The 16,651-nt window shown below is 44.7% G+C and overlaps 2 protein-coding genes across 3 annotated transcripts in view; both read right to left on the reverse strand.

Moving 5' to 3' along the window:
* Positions 1-16,651, reverse strand: part of cmc1 (C-x(9)-C motif containing 1) — a 307,618-nt gene that overhangs the window by 162,256 nt on the left and 128,711 nt on the right. The gene's annotated exons all lie outside the window — the stretch shown is intronic.
* LOC308318953 (CUB and sushi domain-containing protein 3-like) overlaps positions 1-16,651 on the reverse strand; it is a gene marked incomplete at its 5' end in the record, with an annotated part of 301,597 nt that overhangs the window by 10,825 nt on the left and 274,121 nt on the right. Inside the window, 6 exons of the mRNA XM_080768691.1 lie at positions 14-126; positions 420-578; positions 1,227-1,292; positions 2,743-2,922; positions 13,293-13,404; positions 15,536-15,609. Coding sequence (XP_080624817.1) covers positions 14-126; positions 420-578; positions 1,227-1,292; positions 2,743-2,922; positions 13,293-13,404; positions 15,536-15,609 — 704 coding nt within the window. The remainder of the gene's footprint in view (positions 1-13; positions 127-419; positions 579-1,226; positions 1,293-2,742; positions 2,923-13,292; positions 13,405-15,535; positions 15,610-16,651) is intronic.

Raw genomic sequence — 16,651 nt, forward strand, 5'->3', positions numbered from 1 at the left:
TGGCTTTACTCACAAATCCATCCATTGCCCAGGTGTCATCTGTAATCCTGTTGAAGGAGCTGTGGACCAGTGCTCTCATCTGGTGCAGCAGCAGCATTAGCCTAGCTTCCTGGCTCTTATACACTCCTACAGAGAGGAGGATGAGCAAGGACAGGAGAGGAGGACGAGAACATCACAGAGAGGCAATATAAGACAAAAGAAGAGAAGACGAGTGCTTCTTCAGTGAGCAGTCAACCAGCCAGGCAGTCACTGCAGAGTAATAGTATCCGTCTTTAGAGCCAATAATTCATTCTCACTCTCAATGCATGAGATAATTCACTGATTGACTGATTGACGTGAGGCACCCGTAAAATAAATGAAAGTGACACGCAGGGGTAGTGGGAGGAAGAGTCCTAACAGATGATGTATAGATGACTCACCCGAGAGCAGAAACTCCATGCTACTGTCGGTTAACGTTACATTGACTTTTCCTGTGGTGGTGTTAAAGCTGGTAATTGTCAATGTCATGGGCTGCTTCTGGCCTTTGAAGTCATAAGACCCCTTCCAGATGAAATCAGTGGCAAAGACGTCATCAGGAACTGTGTGAAAGTAAGGACAGTCAAAAAGAGGATGCAAAAAAACAACTGAAAACGCAAAGGATGTGAATGAGAAATGTTTTAGAAAATAATAATAATTATTATTATTATTATTATTTAAACAAGTGAGTGAGTTACATTTGGCAGAAGCTTTGCTAATGTATATTTGTTATAAAACCTAAAATCAATATTATGTTTTAGTTACATTACAAAGAAGAGAGAAAACTCTCCCACGCGCTACGTCCGGCCGGGGAAATTCCCCTCTGTCAGGTGAAAAGAAGCAGCTTGGACTCCTCATGCATAGAAGGAGGCATGAGGTCAGTCCGCTGCCCCCCCAGGTTGGCAGAGGAAGTGTAGCGCCCAGGATTACATTAGATAATTGGCACTGGGTGAAAAGAAAACTGGGTTACAAAAATCGTGGGATAAAAATGTAAGAAAAAAAAAAAGAAGAGAGAAAACTGTCTTCCACCTGTGAGTGAAACATTTTTCAGCTGCCAAAAAGTGTAAGTAATGGATATGCTGACCAGAAAGTAATGATGTCTTATACACTCATTTGACATATTCTGTAAATAAAGCAAGGAACGATTGTCCACAGCAGATGCCATGGATTTTTGAAATGGCCAACAGAGTAACAACTTTTGTTCTACTTACCATTAATTTTTGGGCTTGGTGTGACTAGTATTGGCTTGACTGCTTTCTCATGTGATTTGGAACCGGCTGTGGGAAGACATAAATATGTATGTCACAAATACGCACCAATACACAAACACCCTAAGGATGCAGTGAAAAAAGTAAATGCTGCTCAACTCTTAAAATGCTGCCGACACATTGCTTTCCCCCAATTTGGTATTTCATAACCCACTGGGGATGGTTAGTTCTAACCACGCATATTTTCAAATTGACGCAGAGGGAAAACTCGCCAAATAGTCAGACACATCAGGCATGGTGAAATGAGATTCAATGACATAATAGCTCAAAATTCATTGAACGTGCTCAACTTTGGCAAACGGTGAACTTAATGTGTCCATTTGCAAATGCACATTGAGAGACAAAGCACAGACTTGATTTTGTGTTTTGGCACAAATCACAAAAACGTGCTCATCATGAGACGAGAGACTGCAGATTTAGTTAGAGACGTACTGTACTTGTACTTGAGTTTATGCTATCACGCACAGCAGCTTACTGCTCTTCTGATGAAAACAGTAATTTTGTTCTCAAAATCACTGAATTCATGACAGTGAAAAATCACATTGCAGTGACTCTTCCTAAATAAAAGTTCTGTTGCATCTACAGCAGGCTATATTTTTTACTGCACCTCTTTTTCTAACTTTCTGCATAATATGACACATTGTTTAACCACATGAACCCTACTGTCCCTATTCTGGGCATGTCATAATAATATGCAAACATTCAGAAGTTCACAATCTATTGCGGTGTGATGCATTGTAAGGTCGGCTATTTTCTGCATGGATATTGGTGTAGAGGGAATACAACATGAATACAAAGTCAATGAAGTAGGCTACAGTATATAGGGTTTTCAGTGGTAAAACATATAGGTTCCTCCGACTGGTTTTCCTTGGCTTTTAAAAGCAATCTCTCTGTGATTCTATAGTAGTAACCTATACATTACAGTAATTAATTTACTGGAAGTGGGGGCAATGGCAATGATTGTGGGCTGAGATGGAATAGGAGGAGGTTATATTGAAAAGAATAGCTCGGAGCAGCTCATTAAAAATAATCCAGTAGAAATGAATGTAGAAGTCCATTTTAAATTGTGTGAACATAACTTTGAGCTAAGCTCTTGTAAAGTGTGAACTTGCACAACACTGGGTACAGCTAATATCACTTGGTATAAATATTTGATGATACAGTAGTATTTCATGTCTGTATGGTTGCGTAAGTAGCTCGCACAGGCAGACAGGGAGTGATATGGAATAGATTAAAAATTCAGCTTAGTTCAGTCACCCCCATTTTGAGCTTTTTTTTTGCTCTATATTATGATATTAAATTTGTTGCCTCATGCACTTAATGTAAGAGGGTGCTTCCAATCTCACAGAAATCCCTTTATACGTCATATTTCTGCACGCACGCACGCACGCACGCACGCACTCCTTGTATCTCCCCTGCTCGTCCCATCTCCTCTATGAGACCTCTCACCACCACCTACCTCTGCAGACAGGCACTTTGCCGGTCCAGCTGCTGTCGGAGCGGCAGACACGGTGCTCTGAACCCCCAGAGAGGAAATAGCCGTGCTGACAAGTATACACCAGGGTGTAGCCGTAGGAGGGAAGGTCCAGACCCACCACATCAGCGTTGGCAGGGCTCCGCGGCTGCTTGCAGGAGTGGGCTAGACACAATCACACAAACGCACACGCAGTCACGCACGCACGCACGCACACGCGCACACACACACACACACACACACACACACACACACACACACACACACACACACACGGAAAGAGAGACAAATGAGCACATGCGACAGGCACAGAATTAGGCAATCACAAGCAGATATGTCAATGGGGGACAGAGAAAGAGAGAAAACGAGAGGGGATGAGGCAGTGAGAAGGATGGAGGAAACGTACAGCACGCTTGTTAACCGTGCTCTCGTCCCAGGTGTTATTTGAGAAGCCTGTTTATGACATTAATCTGCCTGGGTTTGGGTTACCTAATGAAATGAATCTTATTAGTACAGTTACAGTAGCTGGTGAACGGAGGGTTACACTCTCTGTAACCCAGGTTCTCTGAGTGGAGAGACTGGCTCTCCACTACATATTTTCAATATGTACGGGAACTGACCCCACAGGGCAGTGTTCATGGATATCTCTTTAAGACACATCTTCTATGGTGGCCCTGCCCAGATTCCAATCAGCGGGCTATTTAAGCCCCATCTGTGCAGTGCCACTTTGATTAATTCTTGATTGACACGCATTTCGGAGCGGCTCTTTTGTGGAGAGCCAGTCTCTCCACTCAGAGAACCTGGGATACAGAGAGTGTAACCCTCCGTTCTCTATCGTGTTCGAGACTGGCTCTCCACTACATATTTTCAATATGTACGGGAACTCTCTAAGACACACCGCGAGGAAATAAGCAGACCAGCTGCCCCTGCGGCAGCCCGAGGCAGTTTAACCTGAATTCCGTCCGAGCCTATAAGTGGTGAGCGCCATGAGTCACAGGCGCTTGCCAAAACGCTCCAAAACTTCAGTATTCATACCAAGTAAGTAATACTCGTGGCCTAGGCGCAAGACGCCACCTAGGCTCAGCTGGCCCAGCATGATGCTAGGCCAGTGACCACCGGGGTGAAGGGCTGCTCAAGCCAGCCCGTCAGATGCCCGGCCGACCTGACCGGTCAAGGTGCTGGTGACCCTACCGCTGAGTAGCACGCAGGAGCGACTCCCACAGGGGGAGCGGATGCCACCACGTTCCATCGGTAGGACAAGGTGAATGTAGACAGAGTCGCCCATGTCACTGCTGTGTAGATCTCTGTCAGAGATACACCATTCTACAGCAACCAGGGGGCTGTTGTCCCATGGGCAGAGTGTGCCCGCCTTCCAGGCGACCCTGGCACTCCTGCCTGCTTGTCCCTGTTGGATCGCCCCTGTGATCCGGTGGGACAGTCCACCCTTCGACCATGGTCTACCCGAGCACTCTCTGATCAGGCCGTATGGTATAGAGTGCAGGGATTGGCGCCAGCACCACCTAACCATTGCCATGTAGGAAGCGGCAGCCTCCTTCATGCACTGATAGGGACATTCTTGTGGCTGACACTGCTAACAACAAAAATGCTGTCCTGCGAGAAGCCACCCAAGTGTCCACGCTTAATTGGCTCATGCCGCAAGGCAGACAGTACCACCTCCCGTGGGGGGGCTGCCGACCTAATGTGCGAGCACCCGGTACACCGTGGTCTCCCTCAGCCCTAAGGGGCGGAGGCACCAGCTGGCTCACTGCCAAGAGATGCCAGCCAGCAAACTAGTGCTGTGGGATCCAACAAACGGGCACCGGTCACGAGGACGTCCCACGCCAACATCCGTGGATGTACTCAAGAACGACGCAGGAGCGCAAAGTACCAACAAACTGGCCAGATGGAGATCCAGGATCACCGGAAACGACAATGGAGGGCTCGTCTGAGGACGACCTCGAGAGAGCTACAACCCATGACATGGTGGAACCTACTCAGGGGTCCACCTGAATTGACCGCCACTGTCTCGAGAGACAGCATGTGGGGGCTGGGTATCCTGAACTGTCAGGACTGAGGAGTGGGCTCGGTGTGCTGAGCACCTCTAGCCATACCCCGCCGGTTGGCCCTGGAATTGTTTGTTTACGCTCTCTGCCGTGTGGTCTGGCCGGACCGCGGCGGCAACGATCAGCGACCGTAGATGGCCTCAGAGTACGCCGACTAGGTCAGCTCCTCTGGGTTCTACCCCGCTACCCGCCGCAACGGTTTACAGCCGCGATGATCAACCAGGAGGTTCACCGACGAGGTCGGTTTCGCTCGGGGTCTCACAGCGCTTCTGCAGCCAGGGAACCCAGGCTCCACCAACGAGGTCGGCTTCGCACTTGGGACCCTTTGGCCGCACCGAGCGCCGTCTCAAGGTTTCCCCCGACGAGCAGGTTTCACCAGGGAGCGGACGCACGGACCGAACGCCGTCTCAAGGTTTCCCCCGACGAGCAGGTTTCACCAGGGAGCGGACTCACGGACAAGACTGAGGCTTCCTCCGCGAGGCAGATTCGGCACTCAGTCTTGTTGCTGTTGTTGTTGGCTAGCTGCGCCTAGATAGCCATGACTTCGTGACTTCTCTGGATGAGAAGAGCTTTCTCTGTGGTTTCAGACCGGTAACCGGATTCTACCCCGCAGAGTCACACCTAGGTGCATAAACGGCTCGCCGTGACACACTGTACACTGTATCGTGTGCTCTGCCCGACAGCCACAGCACGCTCTGCTGTGTCACTGAGCCCGGCTCCACCGTGAAACTACACCACGGACGCATGAGCTGACCTCGTCAGCAATACGCCCTATAGTGTGATAATGGCTGAGATTCAGGCATACTTCCTGGCAGACCCAGCATGTCATGTCTATGTTACCAAACGCCGGACAGACACAGCATGTCCTGTCTGTGACAGAACTACACCACTGTCGCGTGAGCTGACACCCCGCCAGAAATACGACAGTATAGTGCGCTATGATGACTGCCCAACATAAAGGGAAACCTTCGACTGACCCAGCACGTTCTGTTTGTGTCACTGAACCCAGATCCACAATACCGAACTACATCACCGGGGTGTAAGCTGGCGCAACACCCACAATACATGTATTCATGTACTCTTTGTATGTCTATTTCATATGGACCCCAGGGAGATTAGCTGTCGCTTTGGCATCAGCTAATGGGGATCCATTCAGTAAACCATACCCTGTATAGTGTGCTCTAATGGCCGTCTGACCCCAAGGAATTGTGTTAGTCCCGAAAACTTTCACTAAATCCTTCTTTACAGACCTGTCCGTACCAGGCAGGGCAGGAACGAGGTGGAGCTATAGCCTGAGCTTAGCTCGCCCAGCTCTGCCAACCTGGGACAAGGTTCAAGGTAGTCTTTATTTGTCTCTCTTGAGAAAACATTGTCTTGGAGACAGAGTCACAGCTGTATACAAATAGCATATACCCGTTCACATAAAAAATACATTTTTATGGGTCTGTCAGTGGAAACGACTGGTCTTTTGCCTCTAAAACAGGCATGGCCCCTCCAGCTTCAGCTGGAAGGAAGAGACCATTCATACAGGAGGTCCTCATACCAGGGCCCCCGCAGGGCACACACTGGTCATGGCCATCCTCTGTGGGCGTGTGAGCTCCACATGCAGCCTGAGAAACCCCTGCTATTTCCATCTCCTCTTGTCTCTATATAGATATATTCATATGTATACCTATATATTATTTATTATATGTGTACCTATATATACATATATGTATACATCTTGTATTGTACACCATATTTTAACTGTTCGGAATGTGCTCCACAGGGAGTGGGCCCATAGTAATTGCTTGAACGTGAGGGGTCATAATCTACCCTTTGCAGCTCACAATGCTGCATAAACGAATCAAGGCAACATGGTACCCTAAGACATCCCCATGACGCGGATTCTCAGTGTGCTCTCTCTTTGTTAGGACAGAGTCCCCAAATCAATGTCCACAGTTTGTTTTGTGTCACCAGCAGAGTTATGGACCTCTGGAAGAGGTTGTACATAAACTGCTCGGCCGCTCTGAGGCGCTCTAGAACAAAACAATCTGACATTAAGCACACTGGAGGCTTCCAAACTTTTGTATATCATACCAGTGGGCCTACAAGTCCACATGCATAGTGTGTTGTTGTAGCCATTATCATACTTATAATAATAACAATAATAATGAATTGCATTTTTATAGCGCTTTTCCAAGTGCTCAAAGCGCTTTACAATGGTACATATATATATGCCTGTACTGTATTGTACAGACTGTACAATACATTGGTAGTGTATCAGCTTGCGTGATACACATACCTGTATGCTTGTATTGATACACACAGGTATATATATATATAAGTATATATTAACCAGAACCAATTGTGACAGAGTAAGCGATTTAATTGCAGCGCCTAACACGGTGGGTCATCTGGAGTTTTTGTCTCCTGATCTTTGAGCCACACCGCCCTCTTGTGAACCGTGAGGCACAGTGCAGTCTGGGCAGCCGTCCCTGACGAGCATACCTCCTACACTATGACGCTCACGTCAACCTGTCAATGAGGAAGTTGGAACACGCTGGAATTGTTTGTTTACACTCTCTGCCGTGTGGTCTGGCCCGGACCGCGGCGGCAACGATCAGCGAACGTAGATGGCCTCAGAGTACGCCGACTGGGTCAGCTCCTCTAGGTTCTACCCCGCCAATCGCCGCTGCGGTGTACAGCTGCGATGATAGACCCGGAGGTCTCACCGCTTCTGCAGCCAGGGAACCAGGGCTCCGCCAACGTGGTCGGCTTCGCACTTGGCTTTGGCCACACCGAACGCCGTCTCCTAGTTTCCCCCAACGTGGTCGGGTTTCACTAGGGAACGGACGCACGGACCGAACGCCGTCTCAAGGTTTCCCCCAACGTGGTCGGGTTTCACCAGGGAACGGACGCACGGACAAGCTGAGGCTTCCTCCACTGTCTAGCGGATTAGGCCTGCAGCTTGTTGCTGTTGTTGTTTTTTTGTGGAGCTACGCGGCGCCCCGAGAGGAGTCGTCGAGACGACCAGCTCTCTTCTTACCTAGGTAAGTGGACTGTGTGCCACGCAGCTTCATGTTCTAAATATATATATTTATATATATATATGTTGTTTAATAGTGTCAAAACTGCTGAGATACACGAAACGTCTGCTCTCGTGGAAATCAAAAAATCAAAGTGGCACTGCACAGATGGGGCTTAAATAGCCCGCTGATTGGAATCTGGGCAGGGCCACCATAGAAGATGTGTCTTAAAGAGATATCCATGAACACTGCCCTGTGGGGTCAGTTCCCGTACATATTGAAAATATGTAGTGGAGAGCCAGTCTCGAACACGATAGAGAACTGTAATGCATAGAATGGGGGTGTTTACAGCTAAAACAACGATGGCATTGATCCTACAGTATACTGTATTATATATAGTATTGATCCTACAGTATACAAGCCTGCAATGGCACAATCTATTTTATTTCTGTGTTTATATCTTGGTACCATAACAACTACCGTACTTACTGTACATTACAGCCACAACTACTACAGTACCACGACTACTAGCGTTACAACTGACTGAAATTTAAGATTAGTTAAATTAACATAATTTTGGGAAACATGGAGGAGCTCCTGTAGATGCCCTGCTAAATCTGATGGCTTTCAATGTTTTTCCACATTGAAAGCTCAGAGAGGGCTAGCTTACATTAGCTTACATCATCTTCCGCATCTTTAGGAAATACACATTTTACTGCAGCGTTTGCAAGCTACTGTACCAGCTTTATTGACAATACTAAATGCCTTCATTTTCTAAATTCTGAGTGTGTGTTCAGTCAAAATATATTGGCTTTGAGAGGATCCTGAATGGTCCTGATTGAACACCAAAACATTCAAGCATGGAGGTATAGATAAGAAAATTGCTATCCTGAATAATGTTGCCACCTGTGGGAGAACAAACAAGTTGCCAGCTGTCAAATGGGAGACAGCTGTCATGACACTAAATTGGCCCTTCATGGCTTCTTTAATGACATTAGCAGCGGTGGATGCAAACAGCTAGGATGAAAGACACTTTCTGGCCTTCAAAGAGGAGGAGACTGTGTGACTCAGGGAGGTGTGTGTGTGTGTGTGTGTGTGTGTGTGTGTGTGTGTGTGTGTGTGTGTGTGGGGGGGGGGGGGTTGTCATTGGTGGAATACATAAGGCTGGCTGAGCTAACTGTAAATCGCTCTTGCCTCCCGCAAAGACACCTCCTGTCAATGTCAATATGTATTTGAGTGCACGTGAGCATGCCCTTGTACGTACAGAATGTATGGGCATGCATGTGCTTAGACATTATACTGCAGATGAGACTAAGACACTGCACACCAGATAGAGGGCTTAATAGCCTGAGTGTCCTCCCTCTAAGGAGCATTAAGCACTTGCAATGCCAGGGGTTCAACTACATCTGTGATGTCATTGACATTCCAATCTTTTCTGTTCTATCTGACATATGCTATGAAGAGAAGCAGAAAACATTATAAAATGGCCTTCAACTCCTGACACATTTCATACAGAACTTATGTAGCAACCTTGTCGACTCAGTAACACTTCTCAGTGAAAACCGGGTGACATCCATTTGTAGGAAATTAACTTGAGCATTTTTCACATGCAGAGCAGACCCCATGAAGTATCTCTGAGTCAGACATAACCATAAACAAACCCTATACAGCCATATATAGTCACTATGACTCAGACATAACCATAAACAAACCCTATACAGCCATATATAGTCACTATGACTCAGACATAGCCATAAACAAACCCTATACAGCCATATATAGTCACTATGACTCAGACATAACCATAAACAAACCCTATACAGCCATATATAATCACTATGACTCAGACATAACCATAAACAAACCCTATACAGCCATATATAGTCACTATGACTCAGACATAGCCATAAACGATACACCCATATAATAGGCATGTGACTACAATGCCCACCGCCGAGTTGTTAGGATAATGTGATCGTTCAGAACGCCGACCCGACCCATTATGTCCATCTATGGATATCCAGTTGTCCAGAACTGCCGATATGGCCATATATGGGCATACTAGTTATGGGCATATGCTAATCAATCACCAAGTACAAAGGGTACTCTGACATAGTCCCCTACACTATGACTCAGACATATCGGTCGGTTCTGAACGATAGTAAGATATAACGAAACAATCTTGAATATTATTCAAATGTTTTTTTAATGCATACAAGTCGATTCGTGAACCCCCAACTATGTCGTCCTCCTTACATTTGGGGAAATGGACAAATCAGCTTTGTCCTAGACTATGCCAACGCTGAATACCCATGTGCAATTTAAGATTAGACTGCGCTGCCGAGCCAACCCATTGAGGAGACAAGAGTTTTATTCATATTACAGGTGTATTTATGGTAGGATATAGAAGGATGGTAATACACTACATGAAGTTGAGAAAGCAGATAGTCCACACTTGACATTCAGCTAACAACATTCTCGCTCACTTCAAACCGAGGAAGGCCAGAGGGCTGAAACATTTGAACATAATATCTGCATCAAAAGTAAGCAAAAACCACAAATTAGGCTGCATGTTGTTTTGCGTGTACCACCTCCTATCTGAGATGTTTATTCAGTAAACATACTGAAAGATTGACAAACAGAGAAAATGAAACTGTGTTTGCCAACTTTGGTACGTAGCTACAAGGAACTTTTGAAATGAGTTGAATACATGATTCATGAGGATATTTCATGTTATCTGTTTACATTGCATGGTGTGATGCACCATTGGATACTGTATACATACAGTAGTGTTTGGCAACAAAAATAGCACAGCACCCTCTCCACGTAACCCATTTAAAATGACATTCTGTCAGCATTATGTCCAAGCAGGCTGTACAGTCATAACATGAATACAGATGAAGCGTAAGTCCCCAAAGAACATGTCGCAACTACGTCATAACAAATCTCCCATTCACTTAAGTTATAAAGTGCCATGTTTATTAAAATTTGAATTAGCACTCCAGTTTTTACTCTTACTCTTTACAAGAGGACTCAAAAGAGTCTTGTACTTCGTTCTGAACAGTGTTCACTCAGAGTTCAAATGCAATGCGATGCCTCTGATAGTGCTTCAGGTAGATGGAGATCGACAGGGACAGATGGTGATGGAAGCACAGCGAATGATGGATCCCTGTGCTCGTCCTCAAGGTTAGCCAGACATGGACAGCTATTGTATACCAAGCAATGGTTAAGTGTACAAAGCTCTACATGCAGCACTACATGACCATAGGAACAACCTCACAGCTCCATTTCCCCAGAGTAAATTATTAGTTCTTCCTTACTAGCTGCATGGTTTTCCGCAGGGCAGCAACACATACGTAATTACGTATGTGTCTTGTACCTGACTAGCAGATAATTAGGATGATATTTTAGCTCACTGGCCCATGTAAACTAAATATTGATTTAATGTTTACTATAGTGTTTCCTGGCCTGCCAGGTGTCTTTAGACTTCCCATAAAGGCATATTCCTAGCAGCCTAGTTGACAGTCTCTGCTGAATACAATCTGCAAAATATGAATACTTACTCATTTTGTATGGCTGACAACTGTTTAGAAAGACTGCAAGTATCGCATTGTTTCCAAAGTTAAGTGGCTAATTGTTCATATTCTGCAGTTACACAGTCAGTCAGCAGGCTTATTTCCATATTCCAAACAAACCAAACTGACAGAAACGCAAAGTACTGTAAATGTTTAATTTGAATACGCCAGAAACCAAAAAGACAACTTGAACTTTTCATGCCTTCCTCAACTTTGGTGTGTTCATCTAAAAGAAAAACTAAACTAAAAGCTATTTTTATATCTGGTTATAGTGGCTACTGCTTTTAAAGTAGCCATGACCTTTCTTGCTGTTGTATTGTCTCTTGGCAAATTATAATGTATTACCTGATTTGAGTCTAGCTGTGCTTAACATCAAAAACGTGTCACATTGCCACATGGGCTTGTAGCTATTTTCATCACTGAATATTCACCTATGTCATATGCCAAGAATAGGGAATAAGGGTTTATGTGGTTAATTTTGACTGGTCCTCATCATATCCACAATATGTTCAATCCTCCAAACCTTTTTAAAATTGTATGATCAGTGCCAGATGGCTGGATTTTGTGGTTTTGAATCAAGTTAAGTGGCTTCACAGTCAGAGACAACAAGACCTTTCAATCATACAAAAAGGTATTTGAGAAGATTTATGATCCCAGTTTGACCCAGGCCCAACACACTCAGAAACACTCTGCATACTATGGTATAGGTGTGCACGCACGCACGCGCACACACACACACACACACACACACACACACACACACACACACACACACACACACACACACACACACACACACACACACACACACACACACACACACACACACACACACACACACACACACACACACACACACACACAGCACTGCAGTGCAGTGCAGTGCAGCAAAAACATTGGGCAGTCTGTGAAGGCTACAGTGTTTATGCTGCCTCAGCTCAAATCGCCCCAGGACATTCCTCTGGGTATCTGGATTGAAGATAACAAAATACATCAAATATTTTACATTCCCTTGCCATGATACAGACCAAAGATCAAGTGTTTACATGGCGAGGAATAACTAAACAAAAATCTGACTGGAACTACATTGTAATGGCAGGTAGGGGTCAAAATGTAAAGCTGTATATTCATTCAAAGGACCACACTTTGTATTCAAAGCCAAGAACCACAATTTCTTGAGTGTGTGAAAGTACAAGAAAATATAATAATAAATAATAATAATAAACAAATCGATCTGCACTGTGGGCTTGGATTGGTGTAGGACAGGTCAACAGTTCCGGCAGTTGAGACAGAATGTAATCATTGTCAACACCTGAAGTCTCTCGGAGTGACTGAAAATGGCAGGTTGATTGAAACTATATGGGTGCAATGTGGGACAGAGGCGATGGCAGAGACGGATGGAAGGGACTGAGAAATGGCAGAGGAATGATGAAGGAAGGAGGGAAAACAAGGACACTGTCATGGTACAACCACGTAGTGGACAGCCATGTCACATGTCACATTGTGGAGATATGGGGAGACGGGTTGACAGGGGGATGGGAGACGGACGGAAAGACAGATGGACGGATGGGGGATTGAGTGGAGGGACGGTGGGAAAGAAACAGAGAGAGAGACAGAGAGAGAGAGAGAGAGAGAGAGAGAGCGAGAGAAACACAGAGAGAGATAGTGGGAGACAGAGAGAAACAGAGAAACAGAGACAGAGAGAGAGAAACAGAGAGAGATAGTGGGAGACAGAGAGAGACAGTGGGAGACAGGAGAGACAGTGGGAGACAGGAGAGACAGTGGGAGACAGGAGAGACAGTGGGAGACAGGAGAGACAGTGGGAGACAGGAGAGACAGTGGGAGACAGAAAGAGAGCAGCTAAGAAGCAGAGATGAGCCATTACTCACGGACACAGGTGGGCTGGGTTCCTGTCCAGGTGAGTTCTGGCAGACAGAGCCTGGTGGTGGAGCCCTGCAGTAGGTGGCCTTGTTGGCAATGGAATTCCACTCTGCTGCCCACCTGGCCAAACACAAACACCACAAGCACAGGACAGGAGAAAAGAGAAGAGGGTCAATACATACACTGATGAAAATGTCAATATACCCCCCAGCATCACGTCTGAAAAGCTCATCAGAAAAAGAAATACTGCCTGGCCTGCTCAATTGTGTTTGTTCTATTTTCTTTGCATGGGCGATGGTCCCTGTTCCAAAACATTTCACTCACTCAGACTTTAGGCCTACTGTAATGTACGGTAATGTAAGCCAACATTAGCTACAAGCTGTCCTAGAACACAACATGGATTTTATATTAACCTTTCAATCTTTGATGGGAACATATAGCATACAGAATGTGTCGATATACAGTACTGTACGTACGTGTTATCAAAAATGATGCACTCTATGCAGGCTAACCTGACGCCTCCACATCATTTATGTATTATTTTTTCGATAACTGCACATCAAGTACTACATAATAGAATTTTCTCATCGATTGCTGTCAAATCCGTGGGGAATTTCATTATATTCTAAAATCAAAACCATCACGGTCAGGAGACCCAATAATCTGCCTTCATTTGGGATTTATTCTCAGATGTTGCACGGGTTGGAATGATGTATGTTTGAGTACTGAAGGAAGAGAAGAAGAAGAGCATCATCCAATGGAATGCAAAATGATTCATAATAGAGCCCCGAAGTTCTGACGTCACCCACTCATCCCCTGGTTCACGGAAGTAATTTCTCTATGGAGAACAACATGGGGTCATCTTAAAATCGTTTCATATAAGCATTGTGGTCCAAAAATTAACAAGCTGTCTTAGTGTTATTGTCAGGGAGGTGTCTCTGTATCGTTTGCGACAGTCAGTCACTCATATATGTTTTTTTCTAGTGAAAATGTAACTAATTCAGTAGCAGTAACAATAGCGTTTTCTCTTAGTCAGTTGATTCTTCATATCCATATAAGTGAAACAGCCGGGATGACATGTTTATTTTTCTTATATGAGGCGATCTCCCCCTATGGGGATTACAATGCGAATAAAAAGTACATGAACCCGTGGATTTGCGCCCTCTACCGATATTGACATCAGACTTTGGTGCTGTATGGAGCATCCATTTAGCTTCCCTGTTGACATGGTATAATATACAATACAGTAGGGCAACATGTACAGTATTGGGATTGGGATCCTGTGAGTCCCGCAGGACCCAAAGCAATTTTTTGGGGAGTTTGGGGAATAACCCAGTATTGAAGGAGAGGTCAGATACGTACGTCACATTCTAATCAAACTGGAGCCGAAGGTTTGATGCATTTTAAGTCAATGAGAGCCGGATGAACAAGCACATAAACACCTTCTTCTCATAATTTTATTGAGGTATCTAAAGAGCACAAAGTACATTTCTGACTGGGCAGTGTGAGTCAGCCCTAGTGTCCAAATGTAACCAAGTGGACCCCTAAGGAACATTTCATTAATTCAATTAGTGACTAATTGACATTGATTGTCTCGCCTACTGTGTCTCTGTCCGTGGTGCTGAAATGGTAAAAACCTGTCCATCTCTCTCATGCTGTGTTTCTGTTAATATTTGGATTTCAATTAACATACTGCGGGAGCAGGCTGTACTTTGCTGGAGGTGGGAGGTAAAAAATATAAACAAATATAAAAATAAACTGCCGGCGGGGACAAGTTGGAAACATTGCGGGAACAGACTAATGATGAGAAATCCAGAGGAGTGGGCAGGTACAGGATTAAGGAAAGAACAGTAACAGTAGAGTGGAATAATTATAAAGTGAAAATAGGCAATCTACAAGCTCATAACATTTGAAAAAAGTTTGAACATTTTAGAAATGTTTGGATGTCTGTTTACAATTATTTTCTTTTGTTTTTAACGTTAAATTACATCAACGGTTTCCAAACAAATGGACCACAGTCACCAGTGAAGACCAAGATGCTTCTACCTAAAGAAGTAGTTAAACCATCAGGAACATGAATGCAGAAGAAACCAGAGGTTGGTCTGTCCAAGTTGTTGTTTGAATGGCCTTATTGACAGAATATCTGTACTGTACTGTACTGTACTGTACTGTACTGTACTGTACTGTACTGTACTGTACTGTACTGTACTGTACTGTACTGTACTGTACTGTAATTACTTTTCTAGTTTACCTTAAAGCCTGTTGTGTAGTTCATGAAGCCGTGTTCTGGTGTTCCTGGGTTTTCACAGGTGGTCTTGGAGGGCTCTGAAACAGGAATCACAATCAGTTTGTATTGTCACGCACATTATGGCTTACAGGTGTAAATCAGTGGGTGAAATTTGTTTTCCTGCAAGCTCCATCATTTCTTGTTTTCATTGTGGCTCATTACCACAATGTGCAGACCATTTGGAAGTAATTCAAAAGCACAATGACAGTGACAACCGGCCATAGCCAGCAACCTAATTTTAGCTGATGACATTTTAACCCTCTTTACCCATCCTTTCCCACAGTGTGTTTGTGCTGAGAGGACTATTTGAAGAGTGACATCCATGGCTTCTCAGATCCCATAGCCCGAATTCCTGACATCTCTCCCGTTCCCCCTGGGCCACAGAAGTATTGTTTCTATTGACAATACCATAGGGATTAATCCAAAAATAAACACATCAGACCCACGTGTGTGTGTGTGTGTGTGTGTGTGTGTGTGTGTGTGTGTGTGTGTGTGTGTGTGTGTGTGTGTGTGGTAACTGTCGCGAGGGAGCTCAGCTGTCCTCAGTGTCCCTTATGGTAGTTTCAGTCATGGTGACCATGGTGGTGATCATGCACAGTAAAGATCTAGAGTGTTGATTTAACTCTGAATGTGTACGAATGGATTCTTGATACACTTTTAGACAATTTCCCCATTGTGTACATCTAATTTAATAATTTTGATCAGCGGCATCATTTAATTAATTCCAGTCATGCAAGTGCATATCATTATACCAGCTCTAATTATGTCCGCCTTTGTTTGTATAATTTATGACACCAGCAAATCTAACATAATCACATTTGGAAACTCGTTTTTTCCTCAAATTATACAAGTGCCCCCGAATTTACTTTCACATATCAATGCCTCATGGCCCTTGAAACAAACCAACACCATAGTTAAATCCAGAGTGTTAAAACTGTTTATTAGCCAAAAACGTCAAGACATCTGATTGACGTCTTTGTAATGGATGCCACGGGCGTCAAGACGTCTCTCCCTTGGGAAAATTCCTCTAATCTGGTGTACAGGTGATGACATGCACATTACATGCATAATAGAATTACA

This window comes from Protomyctophum bolini, assembly GCF_963924005.1.
Source record: "Protomyctophum bolini genome assembly, chromosome: 7".
NCBI lineage: Eukaryota > Metazoa > Chordata > Actinopteri > Myctophiformes > Myctophidae > Protomyctophum > Protomyctophum bolini.